The 16,056-nt window shown below is 59.8% G+C and overlaps 1 protein-coding gene across 1 annotated transcript; it reads right to left on the bottom strand.

Moving 5' to 3' along the window:
* Positions 1 to 5,460: 5,460 nt before the first annotated feature.
* On the bottom strand, positions 5,461 to 8,099 carry TMEM275 (transmembrane protein 275). The gene is given in 3 exon segments (XM_072722475.1): positions 5,461 to 7,807; positions 7,810 to 7,940; positions 7,943 to 8,099. Coding segments are annotated over 3 exon segments (594 nt in total). The 3' UTR covers positions 5,461 to 7,501.
* Between the last annotated feature and the right edge of the window lie 7,957 nt (positions 8,100 to 16,056).

The raw sequence follows: 16,056 nt of genomic DNA, 5'->3' as shown, positions 1-16,056 counted from the left end.
GGGGTACCGGGCTGGAAAGACTGGCTCTGCTCCAAAGGCACTTAGTGCTGGTGGGGAGAGAGAGGACACATAGATAAGCAAGGAAACAAATACACCTGGGATCCAGATGAAAGGTTATGAAGAAACTAAAATAGGAAGCGGGGTCAGGGCTCAGCCAAGGAGACTGATGGAACCACCAGACCAAGAGTGAGGTCAGAGATGACTGCGCAGAGCCCTAGCCAGGTGGATAGTGGGTGGGTACAGAGGTTGGCCCCCCCGGCCTGCAGGCAGGACTGAAGGCTCCTGGGGGGAGAGGGGGTAGGTAGGTGGGATCTATTAAACTGATGACTCCAGGCCCTAATCCTGTGCCAGGCCTAGGCGGGTAGCTGGGGGGGGGGGGGGGGCGGGGGGCGGCACCCTGCTGGGGTGTAATTTCACGCTGTAGGGTCTGATGGGGCGTCCCAGGGACTGATCCTTTCTGGATCAGAAAACTCACTTCCCTTTGTCGCATGCAGGGCGATTAATGCCTTAACCCTTTGTGGGCTGGCCTAGGGCCAGTCCTGCTGGGTCCCACCTCCAGCTCCTTGGGATCTTGTCAGGGCCCTTTACCTCCAGCCCAGCGAAGGCCTGGACCAGGTCCTGGACCAGGTCGTATTTGCAGGGAGGGAGAAGCTGCCGTTGAGGAAAGCCAGGGGTCGGGTTCCAAAACACCTTGCCCATGTCTCTGTGTCCCTGCACGTGGCGACCCCAGGCCCTTGTGCCTCCAGAGAAGTGAGCCTCCCACCCGTTGTGCAGGGCCTTATAGCTCAGTCCAGCCTCCCTTGGGAAGCTTGGGGTCTGGTGTGATCCACCAGCACAGCCCCCCATGAGGTGCTCGCCAACTCCCAAGGGAGCCCCTCGCACGGGCAGTAAGCAACAAAGCCAGAACCTGGGTGCCCGTGACCCATCAGTGAGGAATGAGCCCTGGGTGCCCCCAGAGGCCAGGTCCCCCAAACACCCACAAGCCATGCCTCCCGTAACACCCCAGGGGGCTCTCTGGCCATTTTGTCCCCTGGTGGCATCCCAGGGGGGCAGGTGATCTCCGTCAGCCCCACCCCCACCCCACCCCCGCCCTCCCTTGCTCAGGTCCCTGGCCCCTCTCTGTTCACCCCTCTCTGTTCAAAGACCCACCAGGAAGTTGTGGAACCTTCTCTGCCTTCTCTGGCCCCTCCCCTCGCTCCTCCCAGTCTAACTTCAGTGCTCCAGGCGGCTCCCCTGGGTGGGGAAGAGGGGCAGGGACCTGCCTGGTCTCCTCTAAGCTCTCTGGGTCTCTAAAACCCCAGCACCATTAAAAGAAAGCCCCTAAATGTTATTTACACTTCGGAGTCTTAAAAACCATTAACAAAAGCCACTTAATTCAATTATCTTCCTGGCTGGCTCAGTTCTCAGCGCTGAGCAAGGGCCTCCCCTTGCCGCCTCCTCCCTCGCCGCCCCCCCCACTGTCATTGTGTCGGGCTAATGAGGTAAACTGAAGCGAGCCCTGTCCCCCCTGACAGGTTTATGAGAATTTAATAAAGCGTGGCCGGGACCAAATGAGTTGCCTCAGCCTCGGAGAGCTCATTGTCTTTGGCGTCAGCGTTTTTTGACTAGAGCCGTCCCCTCCCCCGCCTGGCTCCTGCCTGGCTTGGCCCCCACTCCTGCCTCAGTACCTCCCAAGGTGAGCTGGCCAGGGGGCCCTGCAGGGCAATGCACCCCAGCCGAACCCGAGTAGGGCAGAAACTCAACTGGTCCGTGTGCCCTGGGGACAGGTGTGTGGTCCCTTGTGCCCCCCAAGCCCTTACACCAGCAGACCCCCAAATGTAGGGGGACCTCTGGGACTTTTACTCCCCAACCCACGCTACCTTCATGCTCACCTGCCCACCTGAGGCTGAGGCCTGGCTGGTGCCACCTTGGGCATGAGTCACTTTTCCTTGCCTGGTTGGATTGACCAGCCAGAGCGAGCTCCCTGAGTGAAGGGGCTTCTCTTCCTGCTGGGCCTCAGTCATGGCCCGATCTGCGACGACACATTCACATGGAAGGTCATCTTCTCCTTACCCTGTCCCTGAACAGTAAGTAACAAGGGGGAGACAACCAAAGGGACTTGCCCAAGGTTCCTTGGGAGTCAGAAGTGCAGATGGATGAAACTCCCAGCCTGGAGCCCCCCAGACACACAAGCAGGCAGGAAGCCTCCCTACCCCCCAGGGCTCCAAGGGTATCTGGAGAAGGCCCAGCTGGCCTTCCTTCCCTATGTCCTGGGAAGCCTGTCTCTGCTTGGCCTCTCAGAGCTCCAATATCCAGGAGTTCTGGACCATTCTGAGGCCCAGAATACCTTCTCTTATCCTTCAAAGTATTTCCAGGAGTAATTTCCTTCTGGGGTTGAAACCTGACTCAGTCTCTGACCATGATGAAAATTCAGTCTTTGTCTAGGGTCAGGGTTCAGTGTATGGATCAGGGTCAGAGTTCAAGTTGGGACCAGATTTAGGGCTCGGTGTATACACTGAGGGGTCAGTCTGTCACCAGAATAAAGGCTTAATGTATGTCCATGATCGAGACTCAGTCTGTGCCCAGGTCAGGGTTCACATCTTTGATAAAGATCAGGGCTCCATCTATGGACTGATTCAGAACTCCGCCTACAATCAGGATCAGGATTCAGCACAGAGACCAGGCAGGGTCTCAAGGCTCAGAGTATGAGCAGGATCAACTTTAGGTCAGGACTCAGTAGGGACTGGGGTAAGGGCTCAGTCTAAGATCAAGGTGAAGATTCAGTCCAAGCCCAGACTCAGGACTTACCTGTGACCCGGATAGAGGCTATCTTTGTCCTGAAGAGTCAGGCCTCCTTCGGTGATAAGGTCAGGTTTGAGGGTTGGAGGTGTCAGTAAATTTGGGTGACCCAACACGCCTCACCCCTACCCTTTATGTGCGCAAGTTCTCTCTCCCCCTATTCCTCAGGGCATTGGCCCTCAGAAGGGGAAACGGCAGTTGTGCGGTCTGGCTAGGCTGGGCCGGCGCTATCGGACTGTCATGTGCCCAGGGTGCCCTCTGGTGGCACTCCTCAGCAGTGCGGATTTCCCCGGGCTTGGCCAATCTAGCTGGTTCCTACTTTTTTTTTTTTTTTAGATTTTTATTTATTTATTCATTAGAGACACAGAGAGAGAGGCAGAGACACAGGCAGAGGGAGAAGCAGGCCCCATGCAGGGAGCCTGACGTGGGACTCGATCCCGTGTCTCTAGGATCAGGCCCTGGGCCAAAGGCAGATACTCAACGGTTGAGCCACCCAGGCGTCCCTGGCCGTTTCCTCCTTTTGGGAGTCTGGCCCTCAGGCGCATCTGCCAAACCCGCTGCATGTTCCTGTGTCACCCTACCTCCCACAAGGAAGCAGAAAACAGGAGCGGGCCAGAGGACTCCCAACACACATTTAAGGAGCATCTCTCCCTTCCCGCCCAGAGCTGGCATCTTAAGAATTCCCTATTACTGGAGACCTCTGGTAGTGGCCCCGGGATAAGATCCACACCTTTTACTCATTCAGTCATTCAACAAATATCTAATGCGTACCTGCCGGGCGCCAGGTGAGTACTTGAGGGCAGAGCAGTGAATAAGCCAGCCGTGCGAACCTTCCGGAGCGCACATTCCACTCGCTTCTCCTGAATCCCCAACTCCTAGGCCACAGACCTCATCAGAAGGGCACTTGCATCAGCGGAAGGTTGGGCGAGTTTCAGAACTGGGCATTCAGGGGTCCTTCCTTCCCCCTAGATCCAGAGGTTTCTAGACTATTCTAGACTATTCTAGATTCTGAGTTCCTGGTCTCCCTCTCTCCTCAGTTGCCTCCTCTAGACTCATGGCTTCCCTACCACCCATCTGCCAGTGGCTTCTAAATCTGTATCCTCTTCCCAGAACTCAGGGTTGTGCCCCCAGCAACTCCAGGACAGCTCCACTGATAACAGACAGACCTTTCATCTTCCCACAGCCCTGGCTCCTCCCCACCCTCTGCCCAGCTGCTCAAACCAAAATTCTAGAGATTCCTTCTGGATTTCTCTCCTTTCACTCCTCAACTTCCCCCACAGGGAGACGTCAAAAGGGAAGGCGAGTCCCCCACTTCCCAGCCACCAGTCCAGTGGGGCCAGCATGTCACCCTGCAGTAACCTCCCCCCCGCCCCCCCATCTTTCCTCTGGCTCCGCGACACTCTATTTTCCACACAGCAGGCAGAGCGGCCTTTACCATCATAAATCAGACCACGTCACTTCGCTGCTTCAAACCCTCCAGTGGCTCCCACTTCACGGAGAATAAAAGCCCAGCTCGGCACCCTGGCTTCCGAAGCCGCCCGCAAGCTGAGCACCGAGCCCCTTCCCCAGCCCCCCGCCCCCAGCCCTCCAGCCCTTCTTTCCTGGCAGGACACACAGAGGCGCAGTTCATCCCCACCTTAGGGCTTTTGCACTGGCCATCGCCTGACCTTGAAATGTCCTTGCCCTAGAACTCTGTGTGGCTGACTCTTGTCTGAGGGAGCTCAGCTTAAATGGCACCTCGCAGAGGAGACCTCGCAGCCCCTCCAGTCTCTCCGCCAGGCCCTCCCGTGATTTTCTGCAGAGCCCTCCCACTAGCTAATATTTGTCTCTTTTTTAAAAAAAATATTTTATTTATTCATGAGAGACACAAAGAGAGGTAGAGACACAGGCAGAGGGAGAAGCAGGCCTCACGCAGGGAGCGCAATGTGGGACTCAATCCTGGGTCTCCAGGATCAGGCCCTGGGCTGAAGGCGGTGCCAAACTGCTGAGCCACCGGGGCTGCCCTAATATTTGTCTTATTTACTTACTTCTGTGTTGTCTGTCCCCCCAGGGAGGATGCTCGCCCCCCTCGGCCGGAGCTTGCCCGCTTGCCGCTATCTTCCCAGCACTGGACACATTTTAGGGCTCAGTCAACTCATAAAAAATGGTCCTAAGTGGCTCCCTCACTGCTTGCAGTGGGAAGGAGGAGATCCGGGTTCCCAGCTCCTTGGTGGGCTCCCTCCTCCCATGCTATCAGGAGTTCCCTCCGGGAAGTGGGGCCCACCTTGTCACCCCTGAGCCCCACAGGCCCCAGGAAGCACCTGTCCTCTCAGAACCAGCTTTGTGTCCTGCACTGCAGCTCCCAGGCTTGCAGGACAGGCCCTGGTGCCTCAACTCTCAGTCTCAGGGTGGGCGTCGGAGGGTCTGGCCCCCATCCCAGGGCTCCTCTGCTGCGTCCCTGCTCCCATTCCTCGAGGTCAGGGGCTTTCGGCCCTGTGTTGTCAGGGTTGTGTCCTCACTTTCCATGGATGGACCCCCCTGGAGCCTTCCTGAGAGGGGCCTGCAGACGGGTGGGGACAGAGCAATCGTCCAGCCCGTGTGTGAGAGAGTGGGGTGCTCCCAGGCCTTCTCAGTGGTGTCTGCCCTAGGAAGGCCTGAAGGAGTGGGGGGGGGGGTGGGAGCCCCCTGCAATAGCAGCCCAGAAAGGTGGGGCGGGGTGGGGGGGCAGTGGGCTGTGGGGAGGGAGGAGAGGCGGGGAAGGAGTGGTTGCTAGGGCTGGGTGATTGGGAAGAGGGCCCTGGGGTAGGAGACTATCTCCTGGTGTGCCCGTGGAGGGGGGAGAGGGCACAGATGGGACAAAGGATGACCTTCAGCTGGGGGTGGCTGTGGAAGGGACCCTCCAGGGAGCCAGGGTTGCCCCTGGAGCCGCCCCCATTCTGTTCACTCACACCGTCCATCTGTGGCCCACTGCCCTGAGCCCTTACCACCCTCACTCTGCCCCCCGCAGCAGCCGGGCTCCCACACCCACCCTGCAAGTGTTCTGCAGAGAAGAGGCGGGAGCCCTCGTGGTGTAATTCCAGGCCTCCGCCAGCAGGTGGGAGAGGGGTTTGGGCTGGGCCTAGCAAACGGGCTAGAATGTGGGGTGCCCCCTCCTAAGGAGGGTGCTCAGACCACACCCCAAGGCAGCATGGGCATCGGCCCCTCTCACCCCCGCTCTACCGAGGTAGCAGCAGGTGGCGTCTGAGGCTGCAGACCAGTGATCCAGAGGAGATGAGACCGCTTGAAGCCTGGGAGGGTGGCCTTCCTCACATGTGCATGGGAGATGGTGGGTGCGCTGGCACACACACACACACACACACACACACACACACACACACGCCGGGGGTGAGGAAATGCTCTGGGGAGAGGTCATCAGCTCCAGGGGCTGGATGCTTCAAAGGTTAGGGCCTGTCGATCCACATGAATTAATAGAGCTGACCTGCTTATTAGCACCTTGCAGATAGAGCCCCCCTTCTCCGGATCAGCGGGAGAGGCAGAGGCAGAGAGGGGGTCAGAGGAACGGAGGGGTCAGCCCTTCCCAGGGCTGGTGGGGAGTCCCAGACCAGGGCAGAAGAGCAGTAGAGCTTGCCCAGAAAGAAAAAGGGAGGCCGATAAACCCAAAGGTGGGTGGGCAGGGAGCTATGGCCAGCAAGGGGCACCCACCCTCACTGGCGGGGCCCCGGGGGTGGGGGGTGCTGCAGTGAGAGGAGGGACTGACTCAGGATTGCAGCTTCTTCCACCGAGGCCCCGGGAACCTTGCTGCTTCCTGAGGCAGCCCTGAGGTGCCCTGACCCACCCACGCGGAGCACAGGCAGGCCAGGAGAAAGCTGCGGGCTTTGTGGAGCCCTGGGGAGCCCTTCTCTCAGCCTCCTCAATGGGTGACTCACCCCCCGCAATCACCACCACACACACCCACACATGTGTGATGTCAGACAGTGTCACCCAAATACTCCCACACTCCTCACCTCACACACTTAGCCAGGCAACCCCACGCACAGACACACTCATGTGCATCCAGGGCCCCATGTCTCAGGCCTGCTCCTGCGGATGTTCACAGTCACACAGGCCTCACCCCTGGGGTCCCCTTCCAGGTCTCCAGGAGGGGCTGGTGCTAAGCAGATGAAGCAGTGGGCTGGGAGGACCCCAGGTTAAGGCTGCTCCGCTAACAGCTCCCGGGTCAGCCCGTCCCTCCCAGCTGCACCGTCACGGTGGACTCGACCCAGAAGGTGCTTTATTGAGGAGCGAAGCACATCGGGAAGGCGCAGTGCGGACCACACGGAGGCCTTCTGGGGTGGAGCAGCCTGCCCCCATTCACCCTCTACCAGGGGCGTGCTCCACCCTGCTCTACCTCGGGACCCCCCCACCCCGCTGCGCCCAAAAGATCATGTTGGGGTAGAGACCAGGAGGGCAGGGAGGGCGGAGGGGAAGCTGGGGCCGTTGGCAGCGCGCAGGGGCAGGAGACAGCCCGGTGACATGCCTCCCCGCCCTGCTGCGGCCCCTTGGGGTCCGGGCCTTGCAGGGAGCGAGTCCCCCTCAGGGCGGCTCGGCTGACGGCGCCCACGTGGCCGGTTCCGTCGAGCCTGGGGGGAGGGGAAGCAGGGCCCGGCGTCTCCCTCCTCTGGCGGGCGCGGCCCCGCACTGTGGCATCCTCCCCTCCAGAGGTCCCCAAGGGGGGACGCAGGAGCCACCTGCGAAGCACCGGACCCTACGGAATCTCCCTCGTCTCGCCCTTCTCCCGCTCCGCCGCCTCCTTTTTTCTCAAGCGGCACCGACGGAGGGGGCGCGCTCCGGGCCTGGGTCCGCGAGGGGGCGACGCGCTGCCGGCCCGGGTTGAGCTGGGGCCCGGCGCTGCGGGCGCGGGGCTGGAGGGCGAGGACGCGGCCGAGGCGGCGGGGCTGAGCTGCACGGCCGTGGTGTCCTGCGCCGGGCGCTCGCTGCTCTCCAGCGCCAGCGCCAGCGGCCCGCCCCGCCCGGGGCCGCCGCCGAGCGCGCGGGGAGCGCGGGGAGCGCGGGGCCCCGGCGGCTACACGCGCAGCAGGCGGCGAAGCAGCCGAGCGCCAGCGCCAGCGCCAGCAGCGCGGGCCCCACGACGAGGACGAGCGGCGCGCTGCCCCGCGGCGGGCAGGAGGCCAGGGCGCCCGCAGCGTCACGTTCAGGCCGGCCAGCAGCACGCACAGGCCGCAGGCGCAGAAGAGCGCGGGCGACGCCCCGGGCCGCGGCCCCCGCGCGCCTCCCGTCCGCGGGCCGCATGGGCCTGGGGGCGGCTCCGGCTGCGGCCCGCCGCCCGCCGGCCCGGCCCACATGGCGGGAGGGGGCCCCGGCTTCTGCCCGCGGCCTGGGTGGGAAGACGGCCGTGGCTCCCCCACTCAGGCCCTGCAGTCCGCGGAGGCCGGTCTTGCCATCCTCTCTAGGCCCCGGCCGGGCACTGTCCCTCCAGCTCCTCTCCTCCAGGAAGCCTTCCTGCATTAATTAAATTAATTGAGTGAATGGCTGTAAAGTGCTCATCAAATGAGACTCAGTCGTCCTAATTAGAGGGTGGGTGTCAGCTCCCAGAAGTTAGACAACTTCCTCCATCCCCCACGTGGAAGCAGGCATGCAGCCTTAGAAATCATCTGCACCGAGGGGGGAACTTGACGGGATGAGCACTGAGTGTTATACTATATGTTGGCGAATCGAACTCCAATTTAAAAATATATAAGAAAAAAAATCATCTGCTCAAGCCCCATCTGGTCCAGGTGAGGAAACTGAAGCCCAGAGAGGTCTAGCAGTTTCCCGGTCCGAGAGCCAGGACCAGGACCTAATGACCTTGTGTCTGGCCCAGGTGCCAGATGCTTTCAGCTGAATCAAGTGCTTCGAACAGTAACTGTCACCCACGCTGTCACGGTGGTGGTTGCCAGAGAAGGGGGCTGCAACGGCTCAGATCTGGACACGCTGCTCAGAGTATGGAACCAGGACGGTTGATCTCTCCCTCAGGTGAGAGTGCCTCAGGGCTGGCACCTGAATGGTCCTTCCCAGGTGTCCAAAGCCTGCACACAGTGGGGTAGGAGAGAATCTGAAGACTGAGCGAGTGAAAGCGAAGGCGAGGGCCAGGGAGGGCCAGCACATTCCTCACTCGGGGCAGCCTTTCTCTGCCTGGCCTCTCTGTTTGCAGTAACCTCTGCTTTAGTTTTTACTGCATGGGATTAGGTATTACTGTTACATCCTCGTTTAATAGATGAGGCTATTGAAGCACAAAAAGATGAGCTAAATTCACCCACTCTGAGTGGCTGTGGTGCGGCCAGGACCTGAAACCTGGTGGCTGGGCTCTCAGCTGGCCTAGTGCCACACGTCCTCAATGCTCGTTGAGTGACTGGAGCATGGGGCTTGACCTCTCCTCACGGCCTGTAGATAAGCTCTTGTAATCGGCACTTACACTGCTCAAATGTCAACAACAGCAGAGGGGGCTGGCGTGTTCTGCGCCTGTCTCCAGAAAGGTAAACTCACTTTTCTCCTTTTGGCTTCACACACTCAGTGCAACACCCAGCACTGAGGAGGGGCTGAGCTTCTGGGTACTAATTGTCAGTGAATGATCCCCATTGGCTCCTGGGAGGCAGAGCTGACTCTGGAAAATGAACCTACTCCCAGAGGCCCCACCCCAGGCAGAGAGAGGGCCAAGGGCTGGTGGGTGTCTCCACCCTGGCTGATTGGGATGTCCAGGGCAAAGGGTTGAGATGTTGAGGTTGCCCAGCTACTGCAATTCAGTTTGTGCCTCCTTCTCCCTCTGTGGGACTGCGGCCCTGCAGCCGGGGCTGTCGTGATGTTGGGTACTGTTCTGAGGCGGGTGCTCTGGCTGGCTCTGCTGTGGGGTGTCCCTGGTGCTCTTCACTAGATCTCTTGTTCTCTCCCTTCTGAACACATGTTAAGATTGTACCTCCTGGGGGCGCCTGGGTGGCTCAGTTGGTTGAGCAGCTGCCTTCAGCTCCGGTAGTGATCCCAGGGTCTTGGGATTGAGCCCGGATCCCGAATCGGCCCCCCTGCTCCTCCGGGAGCCTGCTTCTCCGTCTCCCACTGCCATTCCCCCTGCTTGTGCACTCTCTCACTGTCAAATAAATAAATAAATAAAATCTTTTTTAAAAATTTTTTTATTATTTATTCATGATAGTCATATATATAGAGAGAGGCAGAGACAAAGCAGAGATAAAGGCAGAGGGAGAAGCAGGCTCCACGCACCGGGAGCCCGACACGGGACTCGATCCCGGGTCTCCAGGATCGCGCCCTGGGCCAAAGGCAAGCGCCAAACCGCTGCGCCACCCAGGGATCCCAAATAAAATCTTTAAAAAAGAAAAAAAAAAGGAAAGAGAAAAGATTGTACTTCCTGGACAATTTGTGATTAGGTGGAGCCATGTGAGTGGTTCTGGCCAATGAATTGTGTACCCGCAGCACTTCCAGCTGCATCACTTCTGGAGCATTTAGTTTCAGAAGCAGGAGGCTTTGAGATGATGCTCTTCTTTCCCGAATCCTTCAAGCCTCTCTATTTTATCCCAAGCCCAGCCCTCGACCTCACTGCCTGAGCAGGAGGGACGGTCCTTGCTCTGAATCATAAGTTGTTGGGACTAGAACATGCCTTCTCTTTAGTGAGCACCCCAGGCTGCTAAGCTGGTGAAGTCACCTAGTTCAAAGCCTTCATCAATGGATGGGAGAAACTGAGGCTTAGAATGAGAGGGTACAGGGAGGGAGGCTATGGCCCAGGCCAGACCAGAACCATGCTTTTACCACCCAGGAAGAGCCCTGACCATTGTCATTCCACTGCCCATGACCCCGATCAAGCAGTCACCCTCCCTGCTGCCCTGCCTCTGGCAGGAGAGGCCTTGCAGTCTCTGTTTGGGAGTCTAGGCCACTTTGGAGCAGAGGCAGACACCAGAGGCGAGGCCTCAGAAGACCAAGACTATCAACTTTGGTTTGGTTGGGCAACTTGGGAGGGCTGGGCCACTCTCTATGCCTCAGCTGCCTAAATGCAGGGAAAGGATTAGCCGGGTTATTGTCTCTGAACTCCTCAACCTGCTATCTCACTCAACTACCTGTGCTTTGTGGAGGTGACAATGAGAACCTGTCAGAAATTACCATCAAAATATCAAAAATATCAATATTTTTCTTTAAAATATTGATATTTTTCTTAAAAATTGATATTTTTCTTTTCTATGTTTCTTAAAAATGATACATTGATCTGGGATAGGGCTGTTCTTTGTTTTGGGCTGGGATTGTGTCACTGCCCTGAGAAGCCACCTGCTGCCCAGGGGTTCTGATTATGCGGGAGGGGCTCTCCCAGTGACCAGTGACTCTGTGCGGAACAATGTGCCTACGCTAATACGGTGAATCTTTACTACCCCCCTGCGAGCTGCTACAGTCCTGAACCCAGGTCACTGGGAGGAAACCAAGCCTTGCAGAGGTGAAGGAACTTTCTCTGCTTTACTCAGTTGTAACAAGTAAAGCTCGGGTTCAAACCCAGACGTGTCAGGCTGAAAGGCCCATGTTTCCCCTACACCAGAGTTTCTGCTTACTAGAAGGTATAGAGATGTTTGACTATTTTAAAAAATAAAGCAATTGATCACTATCCAGCTAATCATCAAGATGCTTGGGGCCCACGGAGGGTGGCCCTCAGTAGGTGGAGGCAAGAGGTCATGGAAAGGGGTCCCTGCCTGAAGCCCCATCAGATCAGCTGGTCACCTCCTCCCCTGGCCCAGTCCATGGATCTGGGATGTCCGGTTCCACAAGAGCAGCTGCTTGACCAGTGGCAGCTGCCAGGTCTCCCAAGCCCAGGATCCTGCTCTAAGGGCTCAAGATCCTCTGGGCAGAGGGGTTGGGGCTTGAGTCCAGGCACTAGCCACGAGTGCCCATCCTCCAGGTGGGATCGAGTCCCGGGTTTGCTCAGCCTGGTTCTTTACTCCTCACTAGGAAAACCCCCCAAACCACTCCCCTTAATCTTAGCCCTTCTCTTCCCTCTCAGTCCCTGAAAATCTGGACCAACTAACACTTCTAGCATGGTCTCTATCCCCACCCTCTCCTATCCTCAGGGAACCTCCCACACCACCGTTAGTCAGTGCCGGCTTACTCACTGCCCTGAAAGCTCTCAGCTCCTGCCAACTGAATTGTGCCTCCCCGGAGCCCAAAGAGCTGCTCCCACCCCCACCCCAGTCAACCCCTGTCCCCTCACAGATTCCCCAAGCTGCAACTAAGGCTCGAGGATGAAGTCTGAAGGTGTGGCCTCCCAGCTCCTATGTCTGGCTCCTGGGCTCCATTCTCCCAATCCCTGAGTGCATGTGCATGTGCACACACACGCACACTCAGTGACCAGACATACCCAGAAACACAAACGCAGCCATAGTACACTCTGAGAGCTGCACACACAGGCCAACACACAGACAGACACTCTCTCAGTTGCCTGTCTATCCAGTGGAAAGGAGTTTCTCCCCAGTAGACGTGCTCTGGAGAATTCTCTCTGCCTGGGAGTGTGTGTGTGTGTGTGTGTATGCGTGCGTGTGTGTGATTTGGTGATAAGGAGAGCTGGGGCCTCAGGGAGGGGTGATGGGAGTTCCATTCTAGCTGTGCTGCTGGTGCCCTCCCCTCTACAGCGGGTCCCTGTGCCTGCAAAGGCTCAGGGTACTTGATGCTCCCCCACTCTGGGCTCAGGTTCACTACGGGAAAGTGGGCGTCTGGGCTGATGGTCTCTGCCAGCCCAGTGGACCCCAGCTTCCCGCACTGCTGGGGGCCCCGGGAACATGGGCTCTGGGGGCCACATACCAAGTCCGCACTGAGCCGGGCGAGGTGCTCCTGGCTGCCCCGGGGGCTCGGACTTGCCCACCACACTCCTTGGGCCACAGCCCCCAGCAGGGGCCGGGTCTGTGGCCAGACTTGGCTCCCAGCCTCAGTCTGGGCCTTGCCTCCCCTCTGCCAGCTGCCTGGAGCAAGTGGGAGGAGCGGAGGGAAGGACGGGGGCTGCCCAGTGTGGAGGTGGCCTTCCTGCCCAAGTCCCCCACCCCGAGACTTCAGCATCCTTGCCACAACCGCCCCATCCTGCGCCCTCCTGGTCGGCTGGCTCCTCAGCTCCAGCGCCCAACTCCTCCATTCCAGCTCAGGGAGCCTCTCCCTCACCAGCCCCCTCCCGGGCGCCTGGTCGCCCCTGTCAGCACCACGAGCCCTTCCACCTCCCAGAAGCCTGCCATCCTACCCTTGACCGTAAGCTTATTGCTACAGCACCTCCTCTGTGCCGAACACCCTTCTGAGCCCTCGATCTGAGTTACGTGTCATTTCAGGTCAGTCCCGTGACGACTCTATAGGCACAGGCTATTGCCATCTCTGTTTCCAGATGGGGACACAGGTTCGAGAGGTCACATGACGTGCCCAGGGTCACAGACACGGTGACACTACATGGCAGATCCAGGATGCACGGCTAGGCTGCGCTCTCAGCCGGGACCCCGCAGGGCCTCTAGCCGGCCAGGGGCAGCCCCGGAGCTCTCAGCAGTTCCTCGGAGCCTCCTGCTGTGCCACCTCACCTCAGTGACTCCCCTTGCAATTTACCTGGTCCTGCAGCTTCACTTTCTCCTTCATCCTTCTGCCAAAGCCCCCCCCCCCCCCCCCCCCCCCCGCAAAGCCCACTCTACCTCAGTGGGGCTGCTTCTTCCAAGTCTACGCCCAAACTGCTAAGCCTCACAGGTGAAAAGCAAATCACTAGCTAGCATGTCTCTGGCATCACTCAGGCCTTCAAGGCTCCGGGGAACCCGCCCCCTGCCGGGGCAGTGCTCATTGGGGGCCCCCTCACTGTGCCTGCACCTCCTCCTGGAAGCACTCATGCCTCTGCCATCCTAGAACACAACCAGACCCTCCTTCTACCCCACATCCGCCTCCACTTAACACCCTCTCCCTTCCTTCCAAGCACGGTCTACACTCCCTGCCTGTCTACACTTTACCTCGGGAAGACTCATTTCTACTCCAGTCTGGTTTCTGTCCCATCGCACGGCTCTCTCCGGGGCCACCAGCTGCCTCCCTGCAGTTCAGTCCTTAGCTACCACAGCTTTGGCCCAACTCAAGCCTCCCTTCTGGAAGTATTCTCTCCCTCTTGGAAACAGGCTCCTGAAACTTCACCTTCTCCCCCAAAGCCCAGACTCCCAACCAGAAACCTGGGGTTCACCCTCGCTCTCCCTTCTCGCTCTGGCCTTCCTCCACACCTTTCCAAGCCCATCCATCATCAGTCCTTGCAGATTCTTCCGTCTGAGGATCTCTACAATCCATCCCTTCCTGTTCAACGTCATGGCTATCCTGCCCACCCCTCCCCATCTCTCCCTCACAGCTGCATCCCTCCTGGGCGCCCCACTGCTGCCCTCCTGGCTGGCTTCTTCCAGGTGGCCCCCTTGATTTTGCTCAAGCGGAGCTGAACTCACCAGGTTTGGTCAGGCGAACATGATACCCCCTGCAATTCCACCTGAAACATGGTTGACTTTCCCTTCACCTGGCTAACTCCAGCTCAACCTTTGGGGTGCAGCCGGGAGCTCACCTCCTTCTGAAAGCCTTCCCTAACTCCCCAGATCAGCAGGTCAAGTCGGGTTCCAGGTCTGCATCCTCCAACCTTCTTCCCGGAGGGCGGGCATTATATCCACCTTGCAGCCGAGTGCCCGACTGTCCCCAGGTACCCAAGGAATGTTGGGGAAACAAACAGTGAAGAGAGGAGTTGGTCACGGGGGTCTCCTGCCTTCCTGGCTTCACCTGTGTCCTGGTTTTGAAGTGACCGTGTGCCCGCCTCTCTCTGATTCCCTGATGACCCGAGCCTGGGCAGGGACTGGTGGAGGGTCCTGGGCAGATTCTCGGGGGGGGGTGGGGGGGGGGGTGGGGGGGGGTGGGGTGGGGGGGGGTGGGGGGGTGGCTAGAGAGCAGGGAGGGGGAGGGTCCAGCACAGGGGCCCCAGGCAGCCACCCCAGGCCGTCTTGTCCCCTTCTCCCGCTCCGTCTTTCTCGCCTCTTTTCCGAGAAGTCTGGCCCAGGCTACAAGTCCCCACGTCCTGTCCGGGCCCCACTCCCTCCCGGGCTTCGGCGGCTGCAGGGAGTCCCCCCTCCCCAGCCTCCCTCCCGGCCCCCCTTCCCCTCCAGCCTCCCCGCCCCCTGGGGCTTTCACTTGCCTGAGCCGGTCGGAGGGGCTCGGAGCAGCTCGGGCCAGCAGGAGGGCAGGGGCTCGCGGGCGCGGGGGGCTGGGGGGCCCGGGGGGCCCGGGAGTGGGGAGCGCAGGCCCCGGAGGCCCCAGGCGGGGCGGTGCGGGGAGGCGCGGGCCGCGGGTCCGGGCGCCCCTCGCGCAGCGTCGCGGCGGCCGCTGGGCCCCTCGGCTCCCGGGCTCTCGGGCTCCCGCGCCGCCTCTCTCCCCTTCCCTCCTCCGGGTTGGCGGCTTCTGGCGCCCCGCACTGAGCTCCCGGCACCCCGCGGCCTCCCGCCCGGACCCTGGGGGCCGGGGATGCAGACCCTGCCACCCCCCCCCCCCCACGGAGCCAGGGGCGCAGCGGCGGTTCCGTCGGGCCCAGGGGGTCCCCCACTTTCGGGGAGCGGGCGGGTGCAGCTGCGCGGGAGGCTTCCTGGGGAGGGGGCTTGCTCTCAGCCCCCCTTCCCCAGTCCCCGCCCACAACCCCGCACCCCACAATGGGGTGTGGCCACCAGCCCCTTACAGGAGGCCACACTGGCTCCCTGAGGGATCTCTAAGGGCCTGTTGGGGGTGAGGGGTGGGGAGGGAGCACTGGGTGGGAGACCGAGGTGCTGATTTCCAGAACCTGGAGGGGTTCAGCTGCAAGAGCATCTCCTCCAGCCTCTGCCTTCATTCATCTGCTCCTCCATTCCTAAACCCTTCCTGACCCGAACTGTGTGCTAGGAACCTTCCTCCTGACAGTGGCCCTGGAAAAGAGGGCACCAGGGCGCCACCCGTCCTCTGGCTGCAGATGAGGAAACTGAGGTACAAGGCCCTACAGCTTCTTGCCCAGCACCCCTTGCTCCCAGATTGTGGGGGAAGCAGAGGCAGGATGTGAGTCATCCCCAGACTCCAGCCCCAGCCTGGTCAGTCCTCCAGATGGGTCAACAGGGCTGTGAATTCCACGGGGCTGCCTGCACCAAGCACGCTCCACTTCAGAGTGTCCTCTGAACCGCAGGTGATTCCCTTCACAGGGCTAACTCCAGCTCAACCTTCAGGGTGTATCCGGGACGTCACTTCCCTCAGGAAGCCTTCCTTAACTCCCCAGACTAGCAGGTCAGATCT

Source organism: Vulpes vulpes, chromosome 10 (assembly GCF_048418805.1).
Source record: "Vulpes vulpes isolate BD-2025 chromosome 10, VulVul3, whole genome shotgun sequence".
NCBI classification, from domain to species: domain Eukaryota; kingdom Metazoa; phylum Chordata; class Mammalia; order Carnivora; family Canidae; genus Vulpes; species Vulpes vulpes.
The sequence above is the reverse complement of the archived record's forward strand: the minus strand, read 5'-3'. Positions and strand labels throughout refer to the sequence as shown.